This window comes from Oncorhynchus tshawytscha, linkage group LG26, assembly GCF_018296145.1.
Source record: "Oncorhynchus tshawytscha isolate Ot180627B linkage group LG26, Otsh_v2.0, whole genome shotgun sequence".
Taxonomy (NCBI): Eukaryota; Metazoa; Chordata; class Actinopteri; order Salmoniformes; family Salmonidae; genus Oncorhynchus; species Oncorhynchus tshawytscha.
The window spans coordinates 17,872,268-17,895,642 of record NC_056454.1 but is presented as its reverse complement, the minus strand read 5'-3'; the positions used below and the strand labels follow the sequence as shown (position 1 = coordinate 17,895,642).

At 41.2% G+C, this 23,375-nt stretch overlaps 1 protein-coding gene across 7 annotated transcripts in view; it reads right to left on the bottom strand.

Moving 5' to 3' along the window:
* LOC112225299 (tensin-1) overlaps positions 1–4,134 on the bottom strand; it is a 291,328-nt gene extending 287,194 nt beyond the window's left edge. For 4 of the 7 annotated variants that reach the window (XM_024389101.2, XM_024389105.2, XM_024389102.2 and 1 more), the window contains exon 1: positions 3,958–4,133. In XM_024389101.2, coding sequence (XP_024244869.1) covers positions 3,958–4,059 — 102 coding nt within the window. In that variant the 5' untranslated portion in view covers positions 4,060–4,133. Of the gene's footprint in view, positions 1–3,957 lie in introns of all 7 variants that reach the window. The other 3 variants (XM_024389109.2, XM_024389108.2, XM_024389107.2) reach the window with 3 other exon arrangements.
* Between the last annotated feature and the right edge of the window lie 19,241 nt (positions 4,135–23,375).

Sequence of the window (23,375 nt, the reverse complement as noted above, 5' to 3'; positions counted from 1 at the left end):
CACACCTGTAATTGGGGAGTTTCTCCCATTCTTCTCTGCAGATCCTCTCAAGCTCTGTCAGGTTGGATGGGGAGCGTTGCTGCACAGCTATTTTCAGGTCTCTCCAGAGATGTTCAATCGGGTTCGGGTTGTCCCGAAGCCACTCCTGCGTGGTGTTGGCTGTGTGCTTAGGGTTGTTGTCCTGTTGTAAGGTGGACCTTCGCCCCAGTCTGAGATCCTGAGTGCTCTGGAGTAGGTTTTCATTAAGGATCTCCCTGTACTTTACTCCGTTAATCTTTCCCTTGACTGGTCTCCCAGACCCTGTCGCTGAAAAACATCCCTACAGCATGACGCTGCCACCGCTATGCTACACCGTAGGGATGGTGCCAGCTTTCCTCCAGATGTGACAATTGGCATTCAGGCCAAAGAGTTCAATCTTGGTTTCATCAGACCAGCTAATCTTGTTTCTTATGGTCTGAGAGTCCTTTAGGTACCTTTTGGCAAACTCCAAGCGGACATTTTTTGGTACCCTTCCCCAGATCTGTGCCTTGACATAATCCTGTCTCGGAGCTCTATGGACAATTCCTTCGAACTCATGGCTTGGTTGACATGCACTGTCAACTGTGGGACCTTACATTGACAGGTGTGTGCCTTTCCAAATCATGTCCAATCAATTGAATTTACCAAAGGTGGACTCCACAATCAAATTGAAGAAACACCTCAAGGATGATCAATGGAAACAAGATACACCTGAGCTCAATTTCGAGTCTCATAGCAAAGGGTCTGAATATTTATGTAAATAACGTATTTCTGTTTGTTTTTTTGTAAATTTGCTAACATTTCTAAAAACCTGTTTTCGCTTTGCCATCATGGGGTATTGTGTGTAGATTGATTTATAAAAAGTTATCAATTTTAGAACAAGGCTGTAATGTAACAAAATGTGGAAAAAGTCAAGGAGTCTGAATACTTTAAGAATGCACTGTACCTTAGAGAGCTATATATAGCTTGTCAGAAATTTCCAGAACAACTCACACATGTCAGCTATTTAGCCCATAGATATTGTTGTAATTTTTGTGTCACTCAAATATCACATGAATACACATTAGACATGGCAAAATGTATAGAATTGCAGGAAATAAGCTTTAAACCTGCAAAATTCTCTCCAACAACAAGAGAGGTGTGAACAGTTTTTCATAAACAGTGCTTGTGCCCATAGAAATACACTACATGACAAAAAGTATGTGGACACCAGCTCGTCGTCTCATTTCAAAATCATGGGCAATTATATGAAGTTTGTCCCCCCTTTGTTGCTATAACAGCCTCCACTCTGAGTGTTGCAACCTAGAACAGATTCATTTTACGCGCTACGGTCTTCAGCACTCGGCGGCCCCGTTCTGTGAACTTTTGTGGCCTATCTCTTCCATAACAATTCACTCTGTATGTGTTGAATTAACACTCATTGGTTTAAAATAACCCCAGGGTTGGTGTTAATTACCAGAGTTGAAGCAAAACTAAGCCCATCATTATTATATTTCCCAGCATGCTCTATTGCAGTTGATTTTAATGAATTGTTTCAATATGTATGTTTTTGGATTGATCAATTAATCTTATGCTTCTCAAATATAAATGACATACATTTTCTAAACTAATCCCATATGTTACTTGGATTTACTGCACCCGTTACTAAAATGGTTGTTCCAGTTTAGATGCTTCAGGTAGTCTCATATTGCAACGTCCCAACTTTGGCAGTTATGATAAATACAGGTTGTGGGTGAATACATTGTTGAAGGTTGTATATCCACACTCTGGCTGAATTTCTATAGGAATTATACATCTCTTTAAAAGCCGGCATAATTTGACAGATTCCATGTCTAACCTTACATGTGGGGTTGTATGAATTTCCCAAAACATGAGTTAATTTAAACATCAATTGGGTTTTCATTCGCTTTTATGCTGGGTTGACCAAGCAGCTGGGTATTTTTATATGTAATCCATAGGTTATTTTCAGGATGTGTCTTATTACGGGCATGGCATTTATTTTTAGCCACCCGTGAGAGTAAATATCATTCCTGGTGATCATGTGAAATTTTTCTTAAATATTACTGCAAATTACATATTCCAATACAAAAATATTAAAAGGCCCTAACAGTCTTTTTAATTCTCATGTAAAATAGCTTTTTGAGTGATTGAAATATCAGTTCTGTTTTTGGGCAATAGAAGTGTTAACTTTATTTATTTATTTAACTTTTTCTCTCAGGTCAAGATACCAGGAAGTTTGAAAAGACAGGCCAAGTGGGTGGGAAGCTCATATTCATGAGCTTGCCTTGAGTGGCAGCTCTGAAACGCCTACGTCAAGAAACTTCAATGGAGTGAACAGTGCTGCAGTGAAATCCTCTCACACAAAGAAACTCAAACATTGAAATTGCATCAATGATGTCAATTTTATTATACATCTCCCGTTTGGCATGTATTTTGGAATGCGGTTTACAACAGCACCGACTGATGTGTTGACATGACAACTGCGTCAGAGTTGTGAACAACCATCCCCCCCTTTTGTTCCATGCTGGCTGAACACCTACCTAGCCTGTAACTAGCTAACACCAGACACAGATGAAAGGGAAAACATATAAGTATCTTTGCCATAGATGAATAGTGTAAACTTTAATTATATTTGCTGACAGCCTACAGTCAAATTTTGGCACCAGTAGAGTGTTGATTACAGTAGAGTGTCCGATGTTGATTTCAAGGCCATACGTATTTTAATTATGTAAGAGAATATCATGTTACCATTGTCTTGACTGCCTGTCTAGAGACCATAATATTTCAGAACAATAATCAATTTCAGAACAGCATAGCCATAGACCAATTGACTACAAAGTAACCTGACAAATCAAGGTTAGACCATATTATTGTCTAGCCTACTGTAGTTATTTGCCCTGAACTTTAGTCACAGTTACTATCCGGCTACCACCCAGTCCTGAACCTTAGAGACTGCTGCCCTATGTACATAGTCAATGGCCACTTTAATAATGTGCACATATTGTTTTACCCACTTCATATGTAATATACTGTATTCTAGTCAAGGGTCATCCTTAATAACTACTGCTGTACACACCTTTTCTATTAATATACTGTCTATAGTGTTTATAGACACCATTATATACATGAGCTGCTCTTTATTTTTTACTTTAGTTTATTTAATAAATATTTTCCTTAACTCTTGTTTTCTTAAAACCGTATTGTTGGCTAAGGGCTTGTAAGTAAGCATTTCACGTAAGGTCTACAACTGTTGTATTTGGCGCATGTGACAAATACAAATTGATTTGAATTGACATTGATGTTCCAGACTCTGACATTGCTCGTCCTAACATTGCTTAATACATTTATTTTTAATTTGGGGATTTGTGTGTATTGTTTTGTATTATTAGGTATTACTGCACTGTTGGAGCAAGAAACCCAAAGCATTTCGCTGCAACTGCGATATAACGTCTGCAAAATATGTGTACATGATTTTATTTGGTTACTTTCTAGTCAATTGATCTATGCTGTTCTGAAATTGATTTAGCAAAATCTCTATGTGTTGATGTGATATATTTCAAACTTTTTGAACAGATTAGCTAGAATGAATGAGTCTTTGATGAATATACGAATTTGGTCATTTAACATAATTTGTTCAACTTGCATCACAAGCATGACATGTTTAATTTCATTTTAAATCATTCTGGTTGCAAGTTCACGAAGACATGTCATGTTTGGTCACCTTGTATTGTGTCAATGAAGGCGTTATTACTCTTTAGGCTTAATCTGTAGGCGACTATCACTCGATGTGTGGTTTGAACAGCTGTCACGCTGCCGCAGGTAGACACATGCAGAACCCCGCATGCTTCGTTAAATGCATTGTCAAGTTCATAACGTGCTATTTTCTTTCCCTGCTATAGTTTAGAAACTCACGCGTTCATTATGGGAATGGGTCCTTACCTCGTTCAACAGTCTCTTATCCTCTTTATTTTTCTCATGTTGGCCAAGAGGCATTTGCAGGAAGTCGTCTTCACAACAGATGAAACTCACCGTGCATCCCATCCAGGCAAATTCAGATCAGAGTCTCGTGGACCCATTCAAAAACGTGATATTTCAGAGCTATGCGTTCCAATCTGGATAGTGATTTCTCTCTCGCGGACACTTTAAACTACTCCCGCATGTAAAAAAAAATCATTAAAAAAATAAAAAAAAACAGTTGCTATGCTCCCCCCCCAAATGACGAAACAAGTCAAACTGGACGCAATATCGCTAGCACTTCTATAAAACAGTTATAAATTATATAAACAAGTCATAATTTCGATGGGCTGTCTCTGAATTTCTCAATTCATGTCTTGCACCAAACTTTGATCCCGTTTTCCACTAATAGTAGGAAGAGGCAGGATATTTTAGTCAAGTGAAAAAAAAGGAAACACGACTCTTGAGCACTGGGTAGTAGTTTATTTGAATGGCTAAACTACAGATAGACAGACAGACAGATAGACAGCACTGTAACAAATTGCTGTACATTTACAGCAAAATGTATAAAGTTAGCTACTGTAATTCTGTATTACAGTAATGTACAGAGAAATGTATTATGGGGGGCTCAATGGCATTCAGCTACACTGCTGTAATTGTACAATATCATTATACAGTAAAGTACTGTATTACCTGTTTTGCTGTTTTTTTTTTACAGCAGCATACTGTGAATTATTATTATTATTATTATTATTATGTTATGGGTGCCGAAATAATCACCCGGCACATTAACATATTTTGAGGCGTGCCTTGTCAGAGGCTATATTTGTTGCACCCATCCGTGAGAATGCTGTACCCCACAGAATACACTACCATAATCTTACTTTTGTATATTTGTCCTGTAAATTTACAAAAACTTACTATCTACTGTTCTGCCAGAAATTTGCTGTAATTCAGTACCACCTCACAGAATACAGTACCATAATGTATTTTTGGAAATCTAAAAACCTTTTTCTTTAAACTTACAGTATTTTACTGGCTACTGTGCTGCCAGTAATTTACTGTGATTCAGTACCGCCCTCACAGAATATAGCACCATACTGTAATATTGGAGCACCAAAAACCTTTTGTGGGTGCATGGTATTGTTGTGGCTCATTAACACATTTTACATCATCCCTTGTAAGAGGTTAAGACCTCTACAAGTGCAAGTGATATAAAACACCAACTATTCTTAAACATCCTGTAATATACAAATACTTAGCAGCCAACCTGCTTGCACTAATTCCATGTAATTACAGTAAAACAACAACTATTACAGCAAAATATCAACAATTACAGTAGTATTTACTTTCTTACAGTATAGTAGGCTAATTTTACAGTCTTGTAATGTGTCGTTGCTCTGCATTTTACAGCAACTTATAGTAAGCTGGTGGCAAGTTTCTGTGAATATTAAAGTAACATACTATGCACTAGCCAGAGATGGGCAGAGATATAAAACATAGAAAAGGTATCTTGTTACCAATACAGGATACATTGAAGACCAATGTATCGTTAACTGCAACAACATTCTCAGAAATGTTTTACTTGCTCTGACTGTGATGTGTCACAAGGCCGCCGGGCCGGACAGAATACAAGGGTGTGTTCTCAAAGCATGAGCAGACCAGCTGGCAGGTGTCTTCACAGACATGTTCACAGACTTGTCCCAGTCTGTAATCCCAACATGTTACAAACTGACCACCATTGTCCCTGTTCCCAAGAGCTCCAAGGTAACCTAAATGACTATCGCCTTGTAGCACTCACATTTGTAATTATGAAGTGCTTTGAAAGGCTAGTCATGACACACATCAACACCATCACCACAGACACCTTCGACCCACTCCAATTCGCATACCGCCCCAACAGATCCACAGATGATGCAGTCTCAATTGCACTTCACACTGCCCTCTCCCACCTGAACAAGAGGGGAAATAACCATGTGAGAATGCTGTTCATAGACCAGCTCAGCGTTCAACACCATAGTCCCCTCCAAGCTCATCACCAAGCTAGGGACCCTGGGACAGAAACTCTCCCTCTGCAATTGGATCCTGGACTTCCTGACAGGTCGGACCCAGCTGGTGAGGGCAGGCAACAACACCTCCTCCACGCTGACCCTCAACACGGGGGCCCCTCAGGGGTGTGTGCACTCCCTATTCACCCACGACTGTGTGGCCACACACGACTCCAACACCATCATCAAGTTTGCTGACGACACAACGGTGGTAGGCCTGATCACCGGCAGCGATGAGTCAGCCTACTAAGAGGAAGTCAGAGACTTAGCAGTGTGATGCCAGGACAACAACCTCTCCCTCAACGACAGTAAGACCAAGGAGCTGATCGTGGACTATAGGAGAAAGAGGGGAGGGCACGCCCCCATCATATCGACGGGGCTGTTGTGAAGCGGGTTGAGAGCTTTAAGGTCATTAGCATCCACATCACCTAGGATGGAACATGGTCCACACAGTCATGAAGAGGGCACAGCAGCACCTTTCCACTTCAGGAGGCTGAAAATAGCCAGGTCGTAGTTGTAAATGAGAACTTGTTCTCAACTGGTCTACCTGGTTAAATAAAGGTGAAATAAAAAATAAAACAAATATTTGGCATGGGACCTCAGATCCTCAAAACGTTCTACAGCTGCACCATCGAAAGCGTCTTGACTGACTGCATCACCGTTTGGTATGGCAATTGCACTGCCGTTGACCACAAAGAGCTACAAAGGGTGGTGCGGTAAGCCCAGTATATCACTGGGGCCGAGCTCCCTGCCATCCAAGACCTATATATCAGGCAGTGTCAGAGGAAGACCCGAAAAATGTACAAAGACTCCAGCCACCCAAGCCATAGACTGTTCACTCTGCTACCATCCGGCAAATGGTACCGGAGCCTTGGCTTTCGGACCAACAGGCTCCGAGACAGCTTCTACCCTCAAGCCAGAAGACTGCTAAATAGCCAGACTGCTAAATAGTCAATTAATGGTACCCGTACTACTGGCACTGACTCTATCTTCCACTGACCCTACGGACACTCACTAGACTTTATATACACAACATATACACACTCACTCAGACACACTACACTGTCACTACCACATAAATCCCTCACACATTCAAATACTACATATGCACACACACGAATAACACACACGCATACCGACACAACACGCTCATCATTTGCTGCTGTAACTCTGTTTTTTACATTACTCTTATTATTATCTATCCGGATGCCTAGTCACTTTACCCTGCCTTCATGTACTGTACATATCTACCTCAAGTACCTCGTACTTATGCACATTGATGTGGTACTGGTACTCCCTGTACTGTATATAGCTCCATTCATGTGTATTTTATATTATTCCTCTTGTGTTAGTTACTATTTTATTTGTTATTATTATTTTTTAAACTTTGCGTTGTTGGGGAAAGGTTCATAAGCAAGCATTTCACTGTAAAATGTACAACAGTTGTATTCGGTGCATGTGATAAATAAAATATGATTTGATGTGCTTTTTTATCAACCTTAGATGAAAGCTCTGACTGACTAAGTTGCTCTGGATAAGAGTGTGTGCTAAATGATAAACGATAATGGTAAAAAATATATATTTGCCACGCACACTGCTGGGTATTATTCTAATGAGTTCCACCCTCAAACATGTTTTTTTTAAATCAAAATTGGCCTCGTTTGGGTGCGGAGGTCATTAGAATAATACCCAGTAGTGTGCTTTGCAAGTGTTGATTTTAAAATGTACATTTTGGTCATTTACCAGACACTCTTATCCAGAGTGTCTTACAGTCAAACTAAGGTTAACAAGGAAAAACCACAGTCATAGCAAGTATAAAGATTATGTTACCATTACTGAGCTGGTTGTAGTTAAGCGGGCTACTTGCAAGTATATATTTGTATTAGAAAATACGAAATACATGTACTCTAATTAAAATGATACAAAATAGGTATATGTGTAATGGGCCATGGACATAGTTGCTGTGGAGCCAGAGGGGAGCTATTTGAGAGGGTGTTGTTTCTGGATTTGGGCTGCACTGCTTTACGAGTCCTCCTTCTCTCACCATCATCTCTCTATCGCTCTCTCTGCGATTTGGCCTGGGTCCTGATCAGTAGGTGGACATATTTTTGAAACAGGGAAGTACTAACAGAACTTGACCAATAAGAACACCGATTTTTGCTTTCTGTTGCAAAACATTTTGCTACAGTGTGTTCTACTGAACACTGCCCAGAATTCCTTACATTTATGCGTCCCAATCCTCGTTCAGAGGCCAGCAGAGCAGATCCCTCCACCTGATTCAAACCAGCTTTCCAGGAATATCCAACATAATATTCTGCACATTCCCACATGGCATGGACTTGATCAGAAGCTTTCACAGAGGAATTTGTGGATGGTTGGGTTACGGGGATGTTTCAAGAGAAAACACACCAGTGCTTGCATGAGGATTACCGGTATCTTAATATCAGTGGAGGCTGCTGAGGGGAGGACGGCTCAAAATGATGGCTGGAACAGAACAAATGGAATGGCATCAAAAACACAAAAGTCCTTTCCTTTTACTGAATTACTTCCTCCTCTGCTAAAGATGCCTTCAGAGGAGGGCTTGTCTTTGAGGATTTTACATTTTTTAACGTTATTATATACAGTTGAAGTCGGAAGTTTACATACACTTAGGTTCGAGTCTTTAAAACTCGTTTTTCAACCACTCCACAAATATATAACAACAAAACGACATCTACTTTGTGCATGACAAGTAATTTTTCCAGCAATTATTTACTGACAGATTATTTCACTTATAATTCACTGTATCACAATTCCAGTGGGTCAGAAGTTTACATACACAAAGTTGAATGTGCCTTTAAACAGCTTAGAAAATTCCATAAAATGATGTCATGGCTTTAGAAGCTTCTGTTAGGCTACTTGACATAATTTGAGTCAATTGGAGGTGTACCTGTGGATGTATTTCAAGTGCCTCTTTGCTTGACATCATGGGAAAATAAAAAGTAATCAGAAAAAATTGTATACCTCCACAAGTCTGGTTCATCCTTGGGAGCTATTTCCAAATTCCTGAAGGTACCACGTTCATCTGTACAAACAATAATATGCAAGTACAAACACCATGGTACCACACAGATGTCATACCGCTCAGGAAGGAGACGCGTTCTGTCTCCTAGACATGAACGTACTTTGTTGCGAAAGTGCAAATAATTTCCAGAACAACAGCGAAGTACCTTATGAAGATGAGGAAACAGGTATAAAAGTATCTATATCCACAGTAAAACGAGTCCTATATTGACATAACCTGAAAAGGCCGCTCAGCAAGAAAGAAGCCACTGCTCCAAAACTGCCATAAAAAAGCCAGACTACAGTTTGCAACTGCACATGGGGACACATATCGTATTTTTGAAAAATTGTACTCTGGTCTGATGAAACAAAAATAGAACTGTTTAGCCATAACGACCATCGTTATGTTTGGAGGAAAAAGGCGGAGGCTTGCAAGCCGAAGAATACCATCCCCACAGCATGATGCTGCCACCACCATGCGTCACTGTGGGCATGGTGTTCTCGGGGTGATGAGAGGTGTTGGGTTTGCGCCAGACATAGAGTTTTCCTTGATGGCCAAAAAGCTCAATTTTATTCTCATCTGACCAGCGTACCTTCTTCCATATGTTTGTGGAGTCTCCCACATGCCTTTTGGCGAAAACCAAATGTGTTTGCTTATTTTTTTCCTTAAGCAATTACTTTTTTCTGGCCAATCATCCGTAAAGCCCAGCTCTGTGGAGTGTATGGCTTAAAGTAGTCCTATGGACAGATACTCCAATCTTCACTGTGGAGCTTTGCAGCTCCTTCAGGATTATTTTTGGTCTCTTTGTTGCCTCTCTGATTAATGCCCTCCTTGTCTGGTCTGTGGGTTTTGGTGGGCGGCACTCTCTTGGCAGATTTGTTGTGGTGCCATATTCTTTCAATTTTTTAATAATGGATTTAATGGTGCTCTGTGGGATGCTCAAAGTTTCTGATATTTTTTATAACCCAACCTTGATCTGTACTTAGTGGTGTTGCAGACCCTGGGGCCTTTCAGAACAGGGTTATATATACTGAGATCATGACAGATCATGTGACACTTAGATTGCACACAGGTGGATTTTATTTAACTAATTATGTGACTTCTGGAGGTAATTGGTTGCACCAGAACTGATTTAGGGGCTTCATAGCAAAGGGGGTGAATACATACGCGCACACCACTTTTCCCTTTAAAAATGTTAATAATTTTTTAAAACAAGTAATTTTTCCCCTTTCACTTCACCAATTTGGACTATTTTGTGTATGTCCATTACATGAACTCAAAATCAAAATATATTTAAATTACAGGTTGTAATGCAAGAAAATAGGAAAAACGCCAAGGGGGATGAAAACTTTGAACATTGTTATGAGCATAAGCATAGTATATAAAGTAGTGGAAGAGAATATGTCTTTGTCTGAATTATACCTGTAACGACCCTTTGGGAAGAATTGAACTTGGTTAAGCTTCTCTAGTGTCCATGAGTTATTTACTTAAATTGGAACCCGCCTCTCTGCCACTCTTGAATTTAAGTTTCAAATAAAGGAAAACACTGAAAAAGAATGATCCTGTTTGGGCTCCCTGTGTCATACATACGAGCTGCTGTTGTTTGTCTGAACCACTCCTCGTGTTAGAAACCCCTCAGCAGTCGCCCCATACGACATCATTTACAGCTCACAGTAACTGACCCAGCCATGTGTTTACGGGTTACCTTGGAAACCGGGGTATTGACAATCAACAGCATTCCACAACCCCTCTTATCCCGACTTTGGGCCTCGAATCGACAGCCAGTCAAGTGAAAGGTGGATGGGCGTGTGTCTTGTTTTCCTGCAAACCCGTCTGTAACACAGTTCCCTTGTTTGTCACACCAGACAGGACGCAGTGTTGAAATCATATCAGCATATATATATATATATATATATATATATATATTTTTTTTTTTTTAAATCCCTATCACTTATCTAGAGCAAAGATAACTGATTAATGGGCATTGGACTAAATGGTGGCTGTTATGTCAGTTTACCTGAGTTGTTTTGAGGTCGGATGAATAGTGTTTTCTCCTCTGTTGTTGCAGTCCTTTATTAAACCGTACTTTGGCTCCTGACGGTGTCATCATGGAGTCTCAGACTTTTCTACCTGGTGAATGTTCCCTTCTTGCACTAGGGGATTGATATGGCCGGCTCAGTAAGAGTCGTCCTTAGCACTAGATGTTAGATAGTCATTCTAAACATTTTTAAAATATGAGACTCCAGATTTTCTGCCCCCCCTACAGTATTTTCACAGCTAATTGTCACGCCCTGATCTGTTTCACCTGTCCCTGTGATTGTCTCCAACCCCTGCAGGTGTCGCTTATTTTCCCCAGTGTATTTATCCCTGTGTTTCCTATCTCGCTGTGCCAGTTTGTCTTGTATAGAATCGTAGCTGCGCGAAGGGTTCTGGAGGAGCTGCAGCACCCCTGATGAATTGAAATACATTTGCCAAAGTTATAGAATTACTGTTGTCTGTCATAAATAAATGAAATAATTCAGAATAGCCTACTACACCATGAGAAGGCCTATAATTTAGCCACAGGGGATCAATAGCTTTTAAAAAGTATTATTGCCTAGCTGTGGATTGTGTGTAGCCCAATAACAAGGAATAGCCTACAGTCTGGAATGTGCAGCATGCAGTGAACAGCATGCAGTGAACAGCATGCAGACAAAACAGGCCTTTCGCAATTTTTCAAATGCAATTGTGGGAAAACACAGAGAAGAAAAGAGAAGACTCTAATCTGTCTGCCGTAGGCTACAAAAATATTTGATCAACTTCCAAATATTGCTTTACAAAGTAAAACAGAGATAGGCTTTTGGCAAGAGTGCATCGGCCATCACCGGCAAGTGAGCGGTGCATCATTGGGTGAGTCAGTGAAACTGGAAAGCATTTTAGTAATATAATTTCCTATTCATATTGTTGACTACAATATGTCTCCACATGCCTAGGTCTAGTCTATTTATTAATGGATTCAAGATAAGGTTGTTTTTATTGATCTCAAATTGTCAGTTTGACAGTATAGCCTGCTATTTCGATAATAAGTGTGGTATTAAAAGTAGAATTGAATGAAATGAGTTTATAAAATGCCACATTTTTCCCGGATCCTAGGCTACTCAAAATTCTCCCCATGTGTGCAACTTCTGTAAGTTCCTCTACTCTAATGCTCTATGCCACTATGCAAATGTAATGATATGCATACAATGATTCATTATAAAGGTACTTTTTTTCTCAAGCGCTCTGGTAGCTCAGAGCTCCCCAGGTCTCACCCCGCTCACGCTCACTTTCTGTTCCGGCACCTCCTGATTTACAAATTAAGCACTGGATATTGTGGACCACAAGTTGTATAATTGCCATGGTAACACTTGCTCTCTTATAGGACAGTCCATTTTTAGAAACAGTTTCAAACCCTCTGCCATGAACCAATATTTTTTTACAATGCTCATATTCTCATTTACAACTTTCCCAACAACTCTAGTAGAGTAGCCCAAATACCTATAAATGAGCATCAGTTCCATATGTTTGTCTGATCTATGAACTTGATTGAGGAGCACTCTGCAGTCGTCTTCCCTGGACCAAAGTGCTAGTCATCTGGTTGCTATTGATGCTCAATCGACCTTCTGGAGCTCCTGCAGTCTTGGCCTATAGCCTCTAGCTGTTTATACAGATGGTGAGATGGGGAGTGAGGATAAAAGCCACATACTTCCTAAACTTCTTTCATTTTGATTTCTGAAGGGTTTTTATGAAGGGTTTGAGGGGAAGATATAGATAGGACTAGACACATTTACACAGTTGTCATTGATTTGTGTGCATGATGGTCGAACTACGTTTTGTGAATAGTCCGATGTCAGAATTTGAGTAAGAGTACTTTCAGTTGCTAGTATGCAGTAGGCTAAAAATGACTCTTTCCTCTAACACCTGATTCCAGAACTAAAATAGGCTTGCCAGCGCTTATGGGCCTGGGATCTGTTGCCAACTGAAAAGGTAAGTTGCAATCCCTTCCCTCTTAAAGTCAGCCAAAGCCAGGCCCTTGAAACAACTTTCAAGGACTGTGGTGCCCAAACTCTAAACTTCTTACTCTCCCCAAAACTCAGGAGGCTACAGTAATCCCTTCATGTGTTTTTAAGGACCAGGGTGTACTGAAGCTTCCCTGTGGCAGTTCGGAAATACCAATGGCCATTCGGGTAGAAAAAAAGCTGAAAATTCTGATTACATTGACCTTAACCTTGACCTTGTTCAGAAATACACCATGGGAGACGAAGTTGGGAAACTAACTTACTCTACAACATCTCTCCATTGCACTCTGTTCTGGAATATCTTTTCATTCTTGTTCCGGATGCCAAAACTTTTGGTGTCTGCTTCAAGCTCCCGTCTCCAGGTGTTTTATGGGTGCCCTCTCTTCCATTTCCCTGTTTGGAAAAGGGAACCTTAGTTAATTAATTATCTCATCATAGACTCCCCTAGTAGAGACCAGTGATATCTCTGGGAAGTCCCCAAGTATAACCACATACGTCAATTCGACGTTATAAAGACCTAGAAGAAAGCATACCGACATTTCACTCTTTGGGAATAAGATTTTAAACATAACAGCACTTATTATAATCATAGACATTAATCGACATTTCTCTTTGACTGAGCCCCTCTTTGCGAAATAGAATGAACCCCAATCTGAAAATCACAGAATGTCGAGTTGCATCCCCAAAGAGCTAAGCAAGGCAGTCTGTTTCATATTAGGTCTTTGATCGTATCTCTTTGTCTTGGAGGGAAATAAACCAGTTTTGATGTAGCGTACGAGTGAGAAGTCAAGCTTCATATTTTCTAATGGTTCCTTCACGTCCCCCATAACAATGTCGGGAGCATGACTGACTGTATGCAGGGACATGCCTGCTTTCTCCAGTTTGTTGCAACGACCTTTGGTCTACACAATGATTATATAGAACAAAGACTACCAGTACAAATGAAGGTATGTCATTTTACTTTGAATGATGGCTATAGAAATATATAGTCCCAGTCAAAAGTTTGGACACACCTATTCATTCCAGGGTTTTTCTACATTGTAGAATAATAGTGAAGATATCAACACTATGAAATAACACATGGAATCATGTAGTAATCAAAAAAGTGTGAAAAAAATCAAAATATATGTTATATTTGAGATTCTTCAAAGTAGCCACCCTTTGCTTTGATGACAGCTTTGCACAGTCGCTGATGTAGAGGAATGTGAGCTCTCAATCTCTTTGGCCAACATGAGTAAGACTTCAAGCGTGTGAATACTCGCAAAGCAGCCGGCCTAGGCGGTATCCCCGGCCGCGTCCTCAGAGCATGTTCAGACCAACTGGCTGGAATGTTCACAGACATATTCAACTTCTCCCGATCCCCAAGTGCTTTAAGAAGTCCATCATTTTCCCTGTTCCTGAGCAAATTGGAGAAACCTCCCTATTGCCCTGTAGCACTCACTTCTGTCATCATCAAGTGATTCGACAGGCAGGTCAAGGACCACATCAGCTCCACCTTATCCCACCTGGACAAGAGGAACACCTATATGAGAATGCTGTTCATCGACTACAGCTCAGCGGGTCAACAACATAGTCCCTTCCAAGCTCGAAACTAAGCTCAAGGCCCTGAGTATGAACACCTCCCTCTGCAACTAGATCCAGGACTTCCTGACAGGCAGCAGACCCCAGGTGGTGAGGGTAGGCAACAGCACCTCTGCCATGCTGACCGTCAGGGGTGCATGCTCAGCACCCTCCTGTAGGGGAGTACGCCCCTATTGTCATTAATGGGGCTGCAGTGGAGAGGGTCAAAAGCTTTAATTTCCTCGGCACGCACATCACAGATGACCTGATATGCTCCAATCACACCTCCGTGGTGAAGAAGGCGCAATAGCGCCTCTTCTAACTCAGGCGACCCGAAGAAATTTGACATGGGCTCTCGAGTCCTCAAATAATTCTACAGCTGCAAGATTGAGAACATCTTGACCGGCTGTATCACAGGCTGGTGCGGCAATTGCACTGCCCTTAACCGGAAGACTCTACAGAGGGTGGTGTGGACCAATACATCACCGGGTCCTTTCCCTTAAAAGGACATCTACTCCAGGAAGTGTCTGAGGAAGGCCGAAAGATCATCAAGGATTCCAGTCACCCGAGCCACGGACTGTTCACTCTGTTACCCTCTGGCAAGTGGTATCGGATCATTGGGTCTCAGACCAACAGGCTCAGAGACAACTACTACCACCAGGCCATCAGACTGTTGAACAGCTAATGTCATTAAGATGTTGTTGATGTTGGCTCTAAGTGCCTTTCTTCAAAGTGTCCATCCCCCTACCTGTTAACAGTCATGGATTGATCACCCTCAGCGGGTCGTGAAAACCGGTAACATCTGGTTTTAAGGGGAAATTAAAAGGTAGCCTTCGACGCGACTTCCGCTTTGAGACATTAACAAGTCGACCCTCCATCTTAACTCCTCCTTCACATTTACTGGATTGGTTGAACAGTGCAGAAGAGAACCTCCAGTTTTTTTATGCTCGTCAGGCCAGGAAGAAAGAAACACTGCCTCGTTAGGATATGGATAGATTTTCTTTTATGTTTGGGAGACAACAACAGACTCACCTCTGCTTCTGCACATTAGAAGCCATGGTTCAAGTCCCCAATGCAGCTCTCTCTTTCTCCCGCTAAAATAGGAATTTCTCTGTGAGCTGTGAACAGAACCATTTTTTAAAATAAAAATAAAAAGGAGGTCAAAAAACCCCACATAAGAATACATACAGTACAGATAATCACATAGCAAACAAGATAAGAAAATGCAATTAGCTGGCAAATGCTCTACTCACCCCGGTTACTGAGCACCTGTCTGGCATACCAGACTCTGGCGTGGAGTAGTGAGTAGGGATTATTACTGGGGTTGGAAGGCGCCAGAGGAATCTGCCCTCACTAACGCCATGCCAACATGTCAACATGCCAACAGCCTCACAGCACGGCTTAGGGGCAGGCGGCGAGTGACAGCGAAACCACAACGCAGAACACAGCCTGGCACCATGCCACCATCGCCACTATGTCAATGCGAGGTATGTCTGTATGCGACTGCCTCCATAATTTATAGTTGTAATCCAGATTTACTGTAGCTGCAGTTGTGTGTAAGCATACAGTGGTCTTGACTGACATAGCACCTATGTTTTTTTCAAGGCAAATGTTCGTTAATTAAAGGGCTGGTTCCAGGATGTCTACACCATAGAAATAGAACAGTTAGAATAGACAAAGCCTCTCAGACCATTCCAATTAGACTGCACCCTCATGGGTACGCTCAATATGGTTGACATGGTATTTATATTTCTATGATATACGTTGACACAATAATATTAGTCTCATATCTACTCTATGGGAGGTTGTGACTTACTGGCTACATGATCATGGGGCACAAGACTGTCTGTAACTTGGAAACACTGGTGCAGATTAATATAGCTCGCCATCTTGTGGCAGATAAGGAGAGTCTGCAAATAAAAGTATTGTGCAGAGCCGCATGCTGTTTCACTTGCTAACAGTTGTAACCTGTACCGTTAGGCCTACATGTATTGCTCTGTCTGTTTGTGTGACCTGGTGTTGTCGTCTTTGTTGTTTGTAAATGTTTATTATAAATATTGATTTGTCTTTTTAATTCAGTTCTCAAGATGCTAGACCTGAATAAGTGAACTGAACTGAACTGTGGTATCATGACCAACTTGTTGTATTGGACTGGGCATCTCACATAAGTCAAAACCCCCAAAACATGACCAAAGATTCAAAACAATGATAAGAAGTTATTGTTTCTGGCACGATAACTGTCTCAAGAGGAGGAACTGGCAACCAATCCAACTTGTGGTGCACAACTTCTCATCTGACATTTGTCACAACACACCATACTCTGTTCACAGACCCTAAACTCTGTGAACCTGGTTTATTTTAAAAACAGTTTGATATATGTCTACAATTGTATCTACAGGGAGAGGCCTTTTGCTGAATATGTGCTATGATCTCTGGTTCTGAGAAAAAGCTAAGAGGATTCTTATCTGAGCACTGAAACCGAAACTGTTGATATGACAAGACGTGTTTGTGTAACAGAGTAGGTTTTTCCTCACTTTTAGAAAAACATGTTTTTGTTTATATTCATGAATAACTCCAGTTCAATCAAGTACAGACTTAACTGAATGACAAGAGGCAGAATGCAATATGAATGTTATTGAATAGTTGGACATGGGCCTCGTGTCTGAGGAATGCTCCTCAGAGCCCGATGCTGATGACAGGTTGTGACAAAGTTGGTGTGCTACACGGTGGTGACCTGCGGCTTGTGTTTGTGTTTGCCGTCTTATTGTTTTCATGTGATGTTTTATCAACTCTACTTGATCGTCAGTGTTTAATCATGGCAACTAAGTTGTGGAGCTAAGTACTGATCCTGATACTTTAAAGCACGCTTGAAAGCACAAATGGACTCAGCTATGGAAACGCCATGGGCAGCGGTATCCAGTATTATTGCAGGAAGTTCCTGCAATAAACTTCCCTTACAGACTACTCTGCTAATCAAAGGCTCAAGGAAAGCGGACGAGCTGATGGCTAACCTGCGCTACCTGCACGAGTACTAGGACTCCTGCATCCTGACAATCACTGAGAGCTGGCTGGACGATCGAGTGCCTAACAGCGAAGTGGAGCCGACTTGTTTTAACTATGATCAGACAGGATCCAGACTCTGCTACTACTGGGAAACATCACAATGATGGTGTCTGTTTACTTATCAGGGACCAGTGGGGCAAATCAATCATGGTAAGAGAGCACCTTTGCGCTCCAGACGTGGAACTGCTGTCTGTGTCCCTACGATCCTTTTACCTGCCCTGTTATTTATAAACATCCTAAAGCAAACACAGACAAAGCTTTGAATGAAATACTTGATCTATCTCAAAAACTAGACTATCTCTCTCTCCTGATGCTCCCAAACGAATCCTCTGGGACTTTAACAGTTGCTCCTTACGCAATACTTTATGTACGTACCATCAGTATGTGAAATCCCCCGTGGGAGAGAAAATACATCACAAGACATTTGCTATGGAAATATACCAAATGCATACTCTGCCATGATAAAGCCCACGCTGGGGAGGCTCGGACCGTAATGTTGCATATCTACTACCAACTTACCAAAGACTCCTTGAAAAAGAGAAACTTGTCGTTAACACTGTGCAGGTTTGGAACGAGGATAGCATCACCCTTTTACAGGGTTGTTTTGACTGTACAATGTGGGACATTCTTGAGGAGACCTCTGCTGATAGAAATGAATTTCAAGCTACAGTATATGAACCTTCATGTGGATTTAGTAGTCCCCACCAAGACCAAGACCATGTGGACCAGTAGTCCCCACTAAGACATTGAAAGTGGTGCTAAATAAGAACATGTTGGTCATGCAGAGGGTAATCCACAGGTAATGAAGGACCTACAAGAGAGGTTAAAACGACAGATCCAGATAGACAAAGATGCTTACAAACTCAGGGTTGAAAAAGTTCCGCCACCAGGCAATTCTAGAGCTGCCTGGCAGGGAATTAAAACCATGGCAAGTGCCCCCCACAAGGGCCAAGAGGTAGCCAGTGCTCCCCTTGGAGGTGGAGAGGGTCTTAACATGGCAAATTAATTGAATGTGTTCTTTTCAAGGTTGGAGTCAGAGGACCCTCTGTTTGGCGTCCGTCAGGTCAAAGCTCCACAGGAGATAGGTTTGTTGTTAATCAGTCAGATGTCATGAAAATGTTAAATGGAATGCCTACAAAAGCCATGGACCAAGACAACATCGGTGGTCAAGTTTTAAAACATTGTGCAGAGCAACTGGCGGTATTTTCTCTTTGATTTTTCAACCCTCTTTGTACCTATGCTATGGAAGAGCTATACTATAGTACCCATCCCCAAATCAACAAACCCACCCGTAGGCCAGTAGCTTTAACGTCCCTGGTTAGGAATTGCTTTGAGAAGATTGTCAAAAACCACATCCTGCACTCTACCCAGCAGAATCTTGATCCCCTTCAGTTGACCTGTATGGCTGGTAGGGGGGTTGATGATGCCATCCTCATGCTACTTAACCTTATCTACAAACACCTAGAGGGAGGTAAATGCCATGCTAAGGTCTTATTTGTTGATTTCTCCTCAGCCTTTAATACCATCCAGCCCTCCACCTTGGCCCAGAGACTAATAGACTATTTCTCATTGGATAGAAGCCTGATGCTGTGGATCCTTGATTTCCTTAGCAACATGACACAGCAGGTCAAGGTGGGACAGTGGATGTCGGCCAAGCGCGCGTGGGATCTCCTCAAGGCTGTGTGCTTTCTCTGCTGTGTTGTACATCTTGTACACTAATGACTGTAAAAGCTCCTGCCCTAGTAGACACCTGGTAAAGTTTGCATTTGCAAAGTCTTTATTTTCAAAGTTTGCAAATGACACAGCACTAGTCAGTTTACTCCAGGATGATGAGGAGGTGCATGGGCCACTCTTGGAAGACTTTTTGACGTGATGTGACGACTCTCAGTGCTCATCAATACAAAAAAGACCAAAGAGATACACATTGATTTTATGAAAAATTTAACATCTTCCCCACCTATTTTTTTTAAGGACAAGACATAGAGATAGTGAAGGAGTATAAATACCATTTGCTGGTACGGAAATGCTAATATCTTTCATAGAAATATTGTAAGAAAAATCGTTAGCTCTGCTAATAAGGTTCTAGGGGTCAAGCAGAAAGTTCTCTAGGTCATTAATGATATAAGAGCCTTCACAAAAGCCCACAAGGTACTAATCCGCTTTACCAGGAGTTTGAGCTACTCCCCTCGGAGTGACTTTACAGGGTACCAGGGCACAACATTGATAGTGTTCTGTTGTGTATAGTGTACAGATTAACCATTGATCACTCATGAATTCCACTTTTCTACCTGTATTTATTGTTTGTATAGTCCTCTGTCTGTCTTCAATCATGTGTTATGTATGGACAGAGCCACAATCTTATCTTACAGGGAGAATGGAAGCTTGATGTGTGCAACAGTTTGGGGAAATTGAATGCAAGCATAACAATAATGTTTGACCTTGTTAAAACATTTCTAGCCTATGTACCAATGGGTAACCGGGTTGATGTGTTGTGCTCGACACGCTCAGTTTTCCAACACAAAACAACAAAAAATTTGCTTAAAAGAGTACAACCGGGGCCTCTCAAGTGGCGCAGTGGTCTAAGGCACTGCATTGCAGTGCTAACTGTACCCGTAAGGATTCTAGGTTCGAGGCCAGGCTCTGTTGCAGCGACCAAGGGACCGATGGGGTGGCGCACAATTGGCCCAGTGTTGTCCGGTTGAGGGGAGGGTTTGGCTCGCAGGGATGTCCTTGTCCCATCATGCACTAGTGACTCCTGTGGCGGGCTGGGTGAAATGCATGCTGATATGGTCACCAGGTTTTTCTGACCTTGGCCTCTCCTGAGTCTGTACGGGAGTTGCAGTGATGAGACAAGACTGTAACTACTGATTGGGGAGAAAAAGGGGCAGCTCACCTGCTACACTATGATTTTGTACGTTTCTTTTACAAATATCATTTTAAAGGAGCCGTTTAGCCATATTAAAGTCAGTTCACGTAACAAGGTTGACCTCAATTGAATTGTCTCATGAAATAAATAATAATCTTTGTCAATGCAACAAAATAACTGGGACATGTTGGGGTCATGTGGTTTAAGGTCTTCCTATAGAAGTTGGACAAACATGATGTGGGACATGGCAAAATGGGGATTTTCAGAAAAAAAAACCGAATTGATTTTAATGAAAACACACTACCCTTACGGAAAAACCATATGATTTCACATGTGATGATATTACTGGCTAGGAAAACCTCCCTAGAAAGGCAAGAACCTAGGAAGAAACCCAGAGAGGAACCTGGGCCTGAGGGGTGGCCAGTCCTCTTCTGGCTGTGCCGGGTGGAGATTATAGGAGTACAGTGCACGGCTAATGAAGGCCAGATTTCACAGGCCATGCCCTGCAGACAAAAATGTGTAGTTATGATACACAGTGCTTTTATGGACTAAGGAGTTTTTGTGGACAGAATGGAGCTAAGCACAGGCAAATTCCTAGGGGAAAACCTGGTTCAGTCTGCTTTTCACCAGACACTGGAAGATGAATTCACCTTTCAAACGGACAATAACATAAAACACAAGGCCAAATCTAGACTGGAGTTGTTTACCAAGAAGACAGGGAACATTGCTGAGTTACAGTTTTCACTTAAATCTACTTGAAAATCTATGGCAAGACCTTAAAATGGCTGTCTAGCAATGATCAACAACCAATTTGACAGAGATTGAAGAACTTTGAAAAGAACAATGGTCAAATGTTGCACAATCCAAGTGTGGAAAGCTCTTAGAGACTTACCCAGAAAGACTCACAGCTGTCATCGCTTCCAAAAGTGCTTCTACATGTATTGACTCAGGGGTGTGAGTACACTTATGTAAATATCATATTTCTGTATTTAATTTTCAATAAATTAGCTTTTTTTTAAAACATGTTTTCACTTTGTCATTATGGGGTATTGTGTGTATATGTGTGAGAAAGAAAATATATTTAATCCATTTTGAATTCAGGCTGTAACAACAAAATGTGGAAAAAGTCAAGGAGTATGACTCATTTCTGAAGGCACTGTGTTTTCAAGGGAATATATCCCCAAAATGTTTTTTTATGTGCACTACATCATCATGCACAGCCATTTATCCGCATCAAATCAATTGAAAGGAAACACATCTCTGGTGGGAAAATGTGCATGTTGTTTTTATGCGGATTTGAGAATATTTTTTCATGAAAATCCGTCACCAATTAGATGGAAACCAGAGTATGTTAAAGTGTGTCAGAAAACATTGTATATTAAATCCCCATAACAATCGGGCTGTTTAAGTTAGAAATATCCACCGCATCTCAATCCACCTCATCTGCCGATGTTGGCCTTCGCATCTTTGGTGGAAGGTTTGCAAAGCTACAGAAGTGTTTGTCAGACCAGGAGACATCCCAAAAATGGATCTTCTCATGAAAATGTCTGGCCCCTCAATGGAAACATCTGACCCCTCTGTGAAAAGATGAGACTCTCACAAACACTATGATGTTCTCTGTTTTGCTATAGAAAGTCCACAAGACATTTAATAAATGAATGGAAATATACACTGAGTTGTACAAAACATTAAGGACACCTGCTCTTTCCATGACATAGTGACCAGGTGAATCCTTGTGAAAGCTATGATCCCTGACCTCAATCTTATAGCAAATTTGTGGGCAAAACTAAAAAAGCATGTGCGAGCAAGGAGGCCTACAAACCTGACTCAGTTACACCAGCTCTGTCAGGAGGAATGGGCCATAATTCATTTATTGTGGGAAGCTGGTGGAACGCTAACCAAAACGTTTGACCCAAGTTAAACAATTTAAAGGCAATTCTACGAAATACTAATTGAGTGCATGTAAACATCTGACCCACTGGGAATGTGATGAAAGAAATAAAAGCTGAAATAAATCATTTGCTCTACTATCATTCTGACATTTCACATTCTTAAAATAACATGGTGATCCTAACTGACCTAAGACAGGGCATTTTTACTTGGATGTTATAAACTCTTGTTATTGTCCAAATACTTATTTTCCACCATAATTTGCAAATAAATTCATTAAAAATCCTACAATGTGATTTTCTGGATTTTTTTTCTCATTTTGTCTGTCATCGTTGAAGTGTACCTATGATGAATATTACAGGCCTCTCTCATCTTTTTAAGTGGAAGAACTTGCACAATTGGTGGCTGACTAAATACTTTTTTGCCCCACTGTATATATATATCAATGATGTCGCTCTTGCTGCTGCTGATTCTCTGATCCACTTCTACACAGATGACACCATTCTTTATACATCTGGCCATTCTTTGGAAAACCTCCAAACGAGCTTTAACGCCATACAACACTCCTTCCGTGGCCTCCAACTGCTTTAAATTCTAGTAAAACTAAGTGCATGCTCTTCAACTGATTGCTGCCCGCACCCTCCCGCCCGACTAGCATCGCTACTCTGGACGGTTCTGACCAAGAATATGTGGACAACTACAAATACCTAGTCTGGTTAGACTGTAAACTCCTTTCAGACTCACATTAAGCATCTCCAATCCAAAATTAAATCTAGAATCGGCTTCCTATTTCGCAACAAAGCTTCCTTCACTCATGCTGCCAAACATACCCTCATAAAACTGACTATCCTACAGATCGTTGACTTCGGTGATGTCATTTACAAAATAGTCCCCAA